General features: G+C 41.8%; 1 protein-coding gene across 5 annotated transcripts in view; it reads left to right on the top strand.

The window, feature by feature from the left end:
- The first annotated feature begins 20 nt into the window (after positions 1 to 20).
- The window catches only part of UBR1 (ubiquitin protein ligase E3 component n-recognin 1), a 78,863-nt gene continuing 67,167 nt past the window's right edge, over positions 21 to 11,716 (top strand). For 4 of the 5 annotated variants that reach the window (XM_090141029.1, XM_090141028.1, XM_090141027.1 and 1 more), the window contains exons 1-3: positions 368 to 472; positions 10,018 to 10,274; positions 11,521 to 11,599. In XM_090141029.1, the coding sequence (XP_089997155.1) occupies positions 383 to 472; positions 10,018 to 10,274; positions 11,521 to 11,599 (426 nt within the window). In that variant the 5' untranslated portion in view covers positions 368 to 382. Of the gene's footprint in view, positions 473 to 10,017; positions 10,275 to 11,520; positions 11,600 to 11,716 lie in introns of all 5 variants that reach the window. The other variant, XM_090141030.1, reaches the window with a different exon arrangement.

The following is an 11,716-nucleotide window of genomic DNA, read 5'->3' as shown; positions in this document are numbered from 1 at the left end:
TTACTGACGATGCCTGAAGGCGCACCTGCAGGTTTTCTCTGCAGGTCAGGGACAGGTGGCGCGCGAGCCCCTCACAGCGCTCCTCGGCCAGGCCGAGGCAGCAGCATCTCCTCGCCCCAGGCTCCCACCTGCCTCCATAGAGCGGGACGCTCGCACCGCCGCCCTAGGGCGGGACACAAATACAGACACACACACGGACGCACGCCTCCGCCTACAGCGGCTGAGAGCCACCGCGCATGCGCAGGGAGAGGGCGACGCCTGCGCGCTTCAGCCGTGCCGCCGCTGGGGCGGGCCGTGGAGGCGGCGCAGCGCGGCGGCCCGGTGGCCGTGGGAGCTTCTTCCGGGCGGTGGCGGCGGCGGCCGCCTCTCTCTCGCTCTCAAAATGGCGGACGGAGGCAGCAGAGGGTCCGGAGCGGCGGCAACGAGAGCGGCGGGGGGCCGGGTCCCCGCGCAGCCTCAGGAGCGGGCTATGGTGAGGCTGCCGCGCGACGCGACGGCGCGGTTCCCTCTGGCCCCGCTCGGCGGCAGCCCGTGCCGTGCCGTGCCGTGCCGTGCCTCTGCCGCTCGTCTGGGCGTCCCTGGCGCCTTCTCGCTCCCTGGGGCACGGACGCGCGGCAGCAGGCCGGGCCGCGCTGCGCCTTTGTGTGCCCGCCGGTCTCCGCGGCACCTGCCGAGGCAGCGTCGAGCAGCGGGGCTGGAGGCCGGGCAGGGAGCTGGAGGCACGGCCTGGGCGGGCCGCGGCATCGGCGGCGGGGAGCCGGCTCTGCCCCGCTCCGGCCCCGCGGGGAAGGCGGGCCTGCCTGGGGCGGCCCCGGGGAAGGGGTTTGTCGGCTGCCGCCTGCAGCGGCGCCTCATCTGCGGCGTCTCCGCCCAAGTCCCGTGTCGTAACCGGGCCTGGAGGTAATGATCCGAGGTCAGACTTCTAGGAAGCCTTGGGCTTTCCTGCATCCTTCAGTCGTTTAATGCGTGTGCGCATCTTGCTCTGACTTTGTTCCTTAATTAAAGGTCACTGTTTCACTGTGAAAAAAAGGATAGTGCGATCGTTGTTGTGGTGTGTGTGAATAAGGCAACAAGAAGTGAAGGGTTGGGGTTGGAGACAGCTGCGTTTCTCACCTGAACAAAACTATCCTCTTCTTGAATTAAATTTGATAGCAGGCTTAATATTCATTCTGAGCACTTCTTAGGGCTGATTTGTCCAGAGGCAGCAGGTAAAGGACCTTGAAGGTTTCCTTCACAACCTCACAGTGTCTGTAACCATGCCGTACGCTCTTTTGCTAAAGTAGATTAAAGTCCACAGCTTGTCTGTTAGCTAAAAGCGTGTCTGAATGCCTTTTGGAAATCTTCCATTTCGTGTTCCTTTTTCCTGCTCTAATAAGAGCAACCTGGGTATGTGATGTGACGTGGAACCTCTGACTATGAATATTTAGAAGTAGGGCATAGGTAGGCCTGTAGAGGAACTGCTCTTTGCGTGGTGCTACCTTTTGTGAGTAAAAACAGGATGTAGCTACTCAGGGGACCATTCATGCAGGTAGCAGGTCTGAGCCAGTGACCGCTGTCTGTTATACTTTTCCTCAAAACAGTGAGGATCAAATCAGAGGGGTGTGTAGTCTGATGCCAGAACCATTTCTCAGGACTGTATTTTTTTTCTGGCTGTAACAGACCTATGCATGGATTTCTTTTTTCTATATTAGAAACAACTTGATTTTAAACTAATAAAAATGTGATTTGGTTGAGTTGCAATGTCAAAAAAAAACAAAAACAAACCCCACAACAACCAGAGTTAAGAGACTTGGTGAGTTTGAATGCAGCATACAGTCAGAGGGGTACTAACGGCAGTTGTTACAATCAGCTAGCAAGGCAATGATATCCGCTATTCATTACTTGGGGATATTGGAGGCTGACTTAGCTCCAGCAGTATGGGATATATATATGTGATAATACTGTAAACAACACACAGAATGATGCTGAGGAGCATCATTCCATTTAGTTGTCTTAGTTTTTTTGTGGTTTCAGCCAGAGTTACCATGATTTCAAGTTTCTAGAGAGTCTGTTGTCATGGCAGGTGGCCATCTAGGTTGCATTGTCTGGCACGTGTACAAGCAAACTGCAAAGGAATTTTTAGAGTTGAGTGTGGGGTAAAAGCGTTATCCTTAAGGGTGACTGAAAGAGATGGGCTTGAACTTAGACTGAGCCTGACAGAGTTCACAGAATCACAGAGTGGCCCGGGTTGGAAGGGACCTCAAGGATCATGAATCTCCAACCCCACTGCCACAGTCAGGGCCAAGTTTTTTATGTTAAATTGCGATATCAGACACAGCTGCAATCTGAAAGCAGTACATGCAGTGTGCTACTATATTAAATATGGTGCTGGTTAGGAGGAATTAACTTATCCTGTCTGAGTTGTGTCTTTGTAGTGACAAGCTGGTCTGTGCCCTTTTGCTGTGGTGGCTTGTGGAGTGTGGAACAGACTAGCAGCTGAATGGAATGGATTTAAGCCAGGCTATACTTGTTAAGTTTGCGTCAGGGTCAGCCCAGTCAGACTCACCGCTGCTCTTGTTTTTCATCTCTGACTTCAAGGGTGTGTTGCTTACAGTGCTTGGTTGTGTTTGGCTGCATTACACTTGGACTGGTAAACCTTTGCAGAGTGTTGAGTGCTTGGTGCTGAATTACCGAATGACTGCAGGAGCCAGGCTCATTCCAGTTTGGATGGGGATGACTCAGGTAACCAGCACTTCTGCATCCAGCCCAGCTCTGTGGTTTTATCTGTGCTCTTAACTCCAACTCTTCAGGTTGGACAACTATAGTTGGGAATACCTGTGCTTCCTTTTCACTGCAGTATTTAAAAGTCTGTGCTTTTTCTTTCTTCTCTGTAGTGTCTGTATTGCTTCCTGTCCTTGAAAAAGGTACAGCTGCTCTTGTCAAATTGACACTGACCTACTCATAAACTCTGTTATCCAGACTCCTGTTTCCTCTGTTTGCTTTCCCTAGTAGCACCTCCAGTTTGCTTGGCTGACTGTTGGGCTGGACTTGGCTCATCTGGTTGTTGGCTAACAAGCACTGCCAGTGGCCAAATAAAAGCCTGCTTAGCAGGCTGGGTCCAGCCCATTGGTGGTTTGTCCATCTGTATTCCTAACAAGTTCCAGTTTGAATCCTACTTGCTTTGGTGGCTGCTATCTGCAATATACCAGCAGGATTTAGATATTAAAATACTTCAGAGACTTTCATTGATGCTAAATCTTCAGTTTTTGATGCAATTGTACCTTTTCAACAGTACTCATGAACAGATCTCTTTTCAGAATTCAAACCTTTTGTCATCTGTCAATACCTACATATAATAAATATAGTTTTGAATGGAATAGTTGTGCAAAGGAAGAGAAAAGCTTTAATGGTAGGATCAATTTATGTAAGCTGAGTTAGTTTAAATTCTTAGCATTAGATAAAGTAGCTTATCCCTATATTGTGCATAGTCCAAGCCGGATGCAGTGTGTTAGCATGTCCGTGGAATATGAAGTTGCTACAAGTAACTGGAGTGTTGCCAAGGTCTTGCTTGTGTCCTTATGTATTTAGCATTCTGTTGAAGTGCTTTCATTTTGTTGTGGCATTGAGCAATGCTGTAGTTTTTTCTTCCTTGTTTTCTTTCATGTTTACTGATGTTTCTCGGTCATTTTTGTGGCTTTTGTTAGTGCAGGAGTAAACTATGATTGTGAAGGTATGTCAGCTTCATTCAAGTTGTGGTTGCTGAAATACTATTTTGGTGTTGCAAGGAGTATGTGACTAGGGGAGGATGTAGCTGCAAGTGGATACTACCCTTTGAGGGCAGCTGCTTAAGTGGCTTCTGGATCCCAGAGCTCTGGAGAATCTAGGGGTGAGCAGGTTGGTTTTGGAAAGTGTAGAGTTATTAGTACTGAACACTGATGGATTAGTCTGATTTCTATTGCACGGTTATTCTCTGTAGAATTATGTATATAGGGGATTTGAAAATTCATTTTATTGTGTGGGTACACGAGTTTGAGTACATGTGAATCAATATGAAAACTTAGTATAGACAAATGTGATTTCCCTCCCAGCAGTACCAAATCAGTTGTTTATAAATGTCCACCGTGTCTATAATTTTTGATGAATGGTGTGGTGCTAGGAAATTAATTAGATATCTTGTTCCCTAGGATGCAGGAGACCATGCATGGATGTTAGGAGAGGAATGGAGAGAAACAAAGACTTTTCTTTGTTTCCCTAGAAACAAAGGGATCTTCAATCTGTCAAATGAATATTCAGAACTTAAAGAAAAGGTTCTATTTTAAAGTCTCTTATGGAATACAAATAAATCTGCAAATATTATTTTGCTATTTTTTCCAGGGGGAATGGCTTTTTTTGAAGTATTTATTTTTCATGTTGGTTTAACACCCGATTTTGAATTCCTGTTTCTCAGTGTTGCCACATCAGTTACACATTGCTCTCTGCCTAACTCTGATTTGACCCGAAAGTTTGAAACGTGAAACATGTTCAGGTTGCATCTCCTCGGGCACCTATCTGCATCTAAGCAGTTATCTCTGTGTACTGAAATTGCACTTGTGATTTTGGCAGTGAGTGTGATTGAAAACTGACAGCTGAGCATCATTGTGATCGAGCAACCTGCAGCCAGGCCTTGCTTGCCCTGAAGGTAGCCCTGGCTTTATCCATCCAGCATCTGAAACAGTAACTCATTGTCCTGCTGACTACTTTTGTTTCTCTGGTGGCACTGGTTGGCTGTGGTTGACGGGACTGGTAGCTATTGGAGACCACTGGGATCGCAGTAGGTTGTGCTGTAGACCGCTCTTTAGTAGTTGGCACTGATATTAAGAGCCTTGTTCCCAGGGGGCAAACACCTGCATCATTACAGCATCTTTTAACATTAATTGGCACCTTGCTTTGGCTTAGGGGTCAAAGTTTAAATGAATGTAGACATCAAACAGATCTTTCGTGTCTTCAGGTCAGAGTTGATGTTTTGTTAGGACAATTTAGACAGTACTGAATGTTGTCCATGTTGTGCCAGTACAAAATAACTTCAGAAGCCAAACTTGCTGCTTTCAGTGTAATTGCTGATATCCAAGGCAGACCAAAGTTCGGTACATGATTGGTTTCCAGCTGTATCGTGTAAAGGAGTTGTGCTATTGACAGGTCAGAAAGCAGATGTTTTGTAACTGAATTGTAAGCAGTCTTTTTTTAAGCCTAGATTCCCCTCTAATCCGTGGCTATACTTTGTCAGAGAATGTGAAACATGAACATGATGTGGTTGTGGCAAAAGTTGTCCTCTTCCAGTTTCAATCCCTGGACAGTGTTGTCCCCCGTCCCCTGATGTTTTCAGGAAATTCTTTCCATTTGAACAGCATGCTGTACTGAATTGTCTATGTATGATGTACTTGAGAAACAGGGCATTAGTTTGTTTCCAGCAATTAAATATAAAGATTAAGTGCAAATTATTGAAAACTGACGTGTATGATCAGTTGAACAGTTTTGCATTAGACAAATGTCACACTTATGTGAGATGATTTGGATGAGTTTGTGCAGAAGTTACTTCTTGGAATTGTCTTGTTTATCCTACTCTCTTTGTAGACCTACTGAAATGAAGTCAGGAATAAATCTTTCATATGTTTATTTATTGTATTCTGAGTTAATAGAACTTCTACTCCTAATGACATTTAATTTGATTTAGGGTAGGGTAGGACAAATGTGATAATGAGTTTCTGCTTTTTATTTGATGCCTCTTTTTTGGAGAAAAAATGTCTTTGATTCTCCTCATTATGTTAACTAAACTAATGCCTGATGCCCCCATACTGCAGTTGGCTATTTTCAGTGCATTGGGAAACTGATCATTTTTAACTTAAAAAAAAAAAAAAGAAAAGAAAAAGAAAAATAGAAAAGTTGAACTAAAAATATAGATCAGAACCTTACATGAAAACATTATTTGAAGAACCTGTTAGTTTTCTTTCAAAGGTAATTTGAAGTGATCTGTATGCTCATGGAAGAACTTCTGTGTTTGTCCTTATTTTTAAATGCCTTCCATGGTTGCTTAATTGGAGAGACTTTACCAGAATCTCCCAGTTTTCTGGGATCTGTTGTTTTGCTAATCTGTTTGCTACCAACTGTTCTGTGCGTTGAAGAAGAGCAGCCTTTTACATTTAGTATTTCTCTTGAATGTCACTGGCTCAAAATCAGTGTGTTGACAACATTTTATACATTTATTCTTAAGATTTTGCTTATCCTTCCTGCCTTGGCAGCCAGCTGATATTGCCATCTCATGCTTGGCAGATTTAAACCATGCACAAACTAAACTTTTTTTGTCTACTTTAAACTGGAATATTGGGCCAGACATGGTTTTTAGTTCATGCTGTTTGCATTGTCTGCTCTCTCATAATCTGCTTTTCAATATTTATAAGTATTAATATTCCTTCTTTTCACTTGTTGCATTAATATATATTTCTAAAAATAGTCTTGAAATTTATGCAGTCAGTTAAGCACCAAAGGACCAATGTGTCAATCAGTTTAAGTGTCAAGCAGTTTAAGAAGAGCTGCTTTTTTATTAGTATTGCCAAATGCAAATGATTTGTCTGAAAAGACTTGAGAATTCAAGGAGTGCTTAGAATTCAAATGTGCTTTGAATGGAAAACTGCGTGGAGGCGATGGCTACTGATCGTAGATAATAAACCTGTTGCAGTGATTAAGTTCTGTCATAGTACTGAGAAATCACATTTGACCACTTACTCTGTAGGTGAAAAGTGACTTGAAAAAGTTTTTTGCCTTTTTTCCTCATATATAAATATACTTAGAGAGAGATGTGGCCAAAATGATGGATATTCTTCTCTTTTTACAGGAGTATTTGTAGGCAAATGTAATTCTTCCTCTTGTGACCTTTTCTAATGTCACCCTTCCTTTTGGAAAAAGCTGACGTGCTGCCTTTTTACATGTAGGACAAAACCAGATGTTTAGCTGGAATTCATTTTGGAAAGTTCTCTGTATGTTTATACATGTGGAAGAAGTATTAGTATTTTGTTCTCATGGGAGAGGATGTGTTTTAATACAAGATAAGAGATGATCTGGTAAAGCCTTTATACGGTATTGTGAGGAGCTGCTTCTGCAGTGATATTCTCCTGAAAGGTCGCATACGGCTATAGGTTGCTGCTTGTGTTGCATGGAGCACTTGCATTGCTTGGACTAAATGGATGTGATCTCTGCTCTTTTGACAAAACTGCTGTGCCTTGAGAAACATAGCTTGTCATCTCCTGGTGCCCAGCATCTCCCTTTTTCCTGCAGTTTGGGAAGTGCCTTCCTGAAAAAGAATGTGACAGTAGCAATTGGTTAGAGAAGGGAAAGAGATGGGGCTGCAGAAGGTTAGAGCTGGAAAGGAGGAGGAGATGATGCGTGTCTGACACTCTCCTTGCTGCTGTCAGGTTCCCAGTGTCACATTTGCCTGCAGTTAGCAGTGTGTGGGGAAGCCCACCAGTGTGCTGTGCACATTGCTGTCCCCATGAGGCATGTGATATTGCTGCTGATTCTGCTGATTGTGGTGGTTTATTTTTGGCTCACCTGAGTGTCTCTGTGGTTCTATATGATGACTTATCTGTTTCTACAGGCAGTATTTTCTAGAAATGAGAAAATGAGACTCCACAGCCTCTCAGGACAGCCTGTGCCAGTTTTGGGCAAAGAGCTTCAGGGAATGCCTGATTTCTGCTTGCAGTTGGCTTGTACCTTCTTTGGACTTTAAAGGACACCCTGCCCATTCAGTGTACATGATGATACTTAATTGAAGATAATGCAATATTTTATTTCCTCTTTATTTGCCAGTATGTGCTCAGTAAGGAAATAATAATTTACTTTTGGGGGATAGGAAAGAAATGGGTAGATTTGAAGTGGAGGTGCAACTTCAGAAAATAAGAAAAAGAAAATTCTTATTTCCCTTGTGAATATACTGACTATTTCCTGGGCGATGCACGAGTTGAAGATAAATGAAATGTTTACCAGAAGGCAGCCGGCCTGCTGGGGAGAGTTCTGTCTTCCCTTCTTTCCTCTCTTTCAGTACTTCCTGCCCTCCATTCTCTGAATAACATTTAATTAGAATTAAAAGCTTTCTGTAGGAATACTTGAAGTGTTTCTGAGTTAGACTGTGAGAACCCACTCTGTTTCTGGCAGCTTTTCAGGAAAGCTTAGTCCTGCGTTTCTTGGAGCTATTATGTGTTCTGTTCCAGCAATACAGAAGCTAAACTTACAGCATCTCTTGGGAATGCCACTAACAGAGAGAGAGGAGCTACAGACTGGGATTCTCTTTTGCTCTGGAAAAAGTGTGTGTCAAGAGTCCCCATCCCTACCTCCAGTTTATACAGTTACAGAGCAATACCATCATCCATGCATTCTCTCTTCCATCAGTGTCTGCTCTGCATTCTCTTCCCTAACTTTGCAGTTCAGGTATCACCATGCAAATCAAATAAGGAACTACCCCCAGAGTAAGCTAAGGTAGATACACAGCCAAAATGTCAGTAGAAGCCTCAGGCTAACTCTAAACATATTGGAAGTACAGTGTTTATTATTCAAGATGTTAAACAAATGTTTTATGTGACTAGAGCACAGAACAAATATCTTAGGACAGATTAGCTTTGGGTACTGGATATTATTGTAAATCTGGACAGACTTAACCTGCTATTTTGTTCCTATTTCTTCTGTTTGGATCTTGTGTAGATAATTTTTTGTACTTGCCTATAGTGAGTAGATGTATAATTCCTCAGATAACAAGTATGTGTTTTTTTTTTTCTATATGATATCTTGGAGTTTTGACTTCAATTGTGCTGGAGCTGCAGCACTTTGTACTCCATCTATTATAGTTTCATTTCTTTTTCTAGAGTTAAAGAACTCTTCTAATGTAGGTAGCAGACTAGAGAGATGTAGCATTAGGTCTATTACTTAATCTTTTGTCTCTGATTTTAGGAGGAAGACCACTGATTCAAACCATAAATCAGGATTTTTTGTTTTGTCATTTACATCTAAAGTCGAGCATTTTTTGTCCTTCAAACAGTCTTAATTCCTTGAGGCTTTCCTCCAGTCCAAAGTTTTCAGTGGTTGCTTTGCTCATTCTCTGCTTTTTGGCCTACAGAAAATTCTCTTTAGAGCTGTTTGTGATGTTTCATTTTATATTTTTACTGTGAAAATAAGTTTTTGGGGGATAAATCAAAGTCATGTATGAAAGCAAGTTCTCTTAGGAATTCTGGATAGGTAAATTTGTTATCTGATGCATAATGGAGAAAAATAGAAGGTGTTGTTATGTGAATAATATGAAATAATATTCAAACTTGGAGGACCAATAGAATATATGAAGAGAACCACTCAGAATGAGAGAAGTCAAAAGTGAAATTAGGGTTTTATATTAAGAAAATTAGGAAACTTGGGCCAAATCATGACCACTTTTCTCATAGAAATGTGAAATTGTATTTTGGTCTGGTTTCCCAAGGGCATTGTATTTATATAATTAGTTGGCCTTCTTTCTCCCTCAGTAGTTATTGAACACATATGAACAGTTTGAAGAAAATTCTACTGAAGGGTTGTGATTTCAAAGACATTTGAGTTGCTGCATGTTTTGTGACTATCAGCAGGCTAAGGAATAAATCTCAAATCTGTCTTCCAGCGAAGGCAAGGAGACCTCTGCTGCTGTTCCTGCCATTTGTTGGCAGCTGAACAGGTATTAGGATTTGTGTATTGGCTGGCTGCTGGCATTCACGTGGTTGAAAATTAGTACATGTGTAGCTCCACAGTAGCATAGCACTTGCCAGCTCTGCCTCGTAGTGTTTTAATAGAAGACTTTAAGGGAACAGAGGTTGCTGTGGTGGGTATATACAATCATTAGGGAAGTTTTAGAGAAATGATGCTTTCTGGGGTTTTATTGTGCACAGAACTGACTTCTGATGTAAGAAAGAATTCTGGATTTACAATAAAAGTACTTAATCCTGCTTACTGTGAGTTCATCAATGTTTATGTCTGGGTTTACTTCTCTTGCAGTGGTGTGATGAAAGATTCGACTTCCAAGCTACGTTTTTACAGTGCTTGGCAAAACATGTGCCAAATATTTACTCAGCTGAGATGGACCCCTTGCTGGAGAAACAAGAAGAAATGGTCCAGGCAGCAATATTTTACCCCCTGGAATGTTATTTATTTGGGGAAGACCCAGATACATTTCTAGAGAAGCTACAGCAGAGTGGAATCTCCCAGCTCTGTGGAAAGGTGTTCAAAGGAGGGGAGACAACGTATTCTTGCAGGTAAGGATGAAGCTGTGTTACCATGTTTCCTTGCAAGGTAGTGCACCAAAGTGGATTTTATGAAAGTAGTTGCTGTGCTGACAATTCATACCTTGTGTCGTGATAGATCTTTCCTTAACTTAGAGTAGCATTTACTTCAGATTCCAAACCACCTTAAAATGAGCAAAATAACCTATGAAAAGCAGACTCTGGTAGAGTAATGAGAAAGGAAATGAAGAGGATGCTAAAGGTACCATTGATTAAAAATAATGGATGAGAGCCATTGATTAAAAATAACGGGATGGTAGGATATGATAGAGGTCTTTGCATGGTGTTGGGAGATAACACGCGTACAAATGTGTGCACTCTACAGTACTCAGCCTTTCAGAGTCTGAATCAGAATCCAGCATTTCTGATCATCCTCAATCCTCTGCTCAGGCAATATCTATGTAATCAATTGTTATTTTCCACCTCGCTTCTCATTCTGGAGCATGTTAAAGATGACAGTGTATTCATTAGGTATTTAATTAATTCATATGTTAAAGGTATTTGCAGTGAGTTTGAAGATTCCTACTGTGCTGGCAATTCATTAGCCCTAATATGATACAATTGGCATAGTTTATATTTGTTCTCAGTTTATTTTAAAAGCCTAGAAAATTGTACCGGAAGTGTCAGAAAAATATTAATAAGGAAGAATGTTTTGGATTGAAAAATAAATAATGTTGACTTCAGAACTCGGGAAATGTCAAAAATGAAAGCCTCTTTTTAAAAAAAAATAAAATAAAAATTGTGAAATGGAATGTAAGATTTTAATTAGTCACGTAGGATGTATGATGTATGTTCTGGAGCTAATTTTGTGGAGGAGTTCTGCTGAGATCTTGACTTGAGACTGCTGAAAAATTTTAAATGTAACTTGACAGAAGTGTGGCTTAGTAAAGTGGCTACATTGTTGCTGGAAACCATAATAAAGTGAACTCCACAGTCGGTCTCTTCTAGTAACTGTTCATTCTTGGCAAAAATAAAAATGTTAGTAACAACTTTTGATAGTGGATATCAAAGATGTTTCTAAGGAATTTGAAACTCAGGTTCCAGTATTTGATTCAAGCCTAAAAAGTCTATCTTTCATCCTTCCCTGATGCGGAATTGTCAGTATATTTATAATTTGTATCTGTTGTTAATCTGGGTTTTCAGAAAAGTATTTTCTTCTGTGCATGAAAATTCCTTTTGTTTGTTTTGGAAAATTCTCCATTTACCATTTTTCTTGCAGAGACTGTGCAGTTGATCCAACCTGTGTACTCTGTATGGACTGCTTCCAGAATAGCATCCATAGGAATCACCGGTACAAGGTAGAGACATCTTCTGTTAATAAATGGTACATGTAGGTTTAGAGAACTTTTGCTTGAAGAATCAGTCTGCAATTTCCTAATTAGTAAAGTCATTCTCACATTTTTAGCTATACAGAG

The sequence above is a fragment of the Phasianus colchicus genome, chromosome 5, assembly GCF_987193195.1.
Source record: "Phasianus colchicus chromosome 5, bPhaCol1.hap1.1, whole genome shotgun sequence".
In the NCBI taxonomy this organism is placed as follows: domain Eukaryota; kingdom Metazoa; phylum Chordata; class Aves; order Galliformes; family Phasianidae; genus Phasianus; species Phasianus colchicus.
Note: the sequence above shows the minus strand (reverse complement) of the source record. Positions and strands in the feature narration are given on the sequence as shown.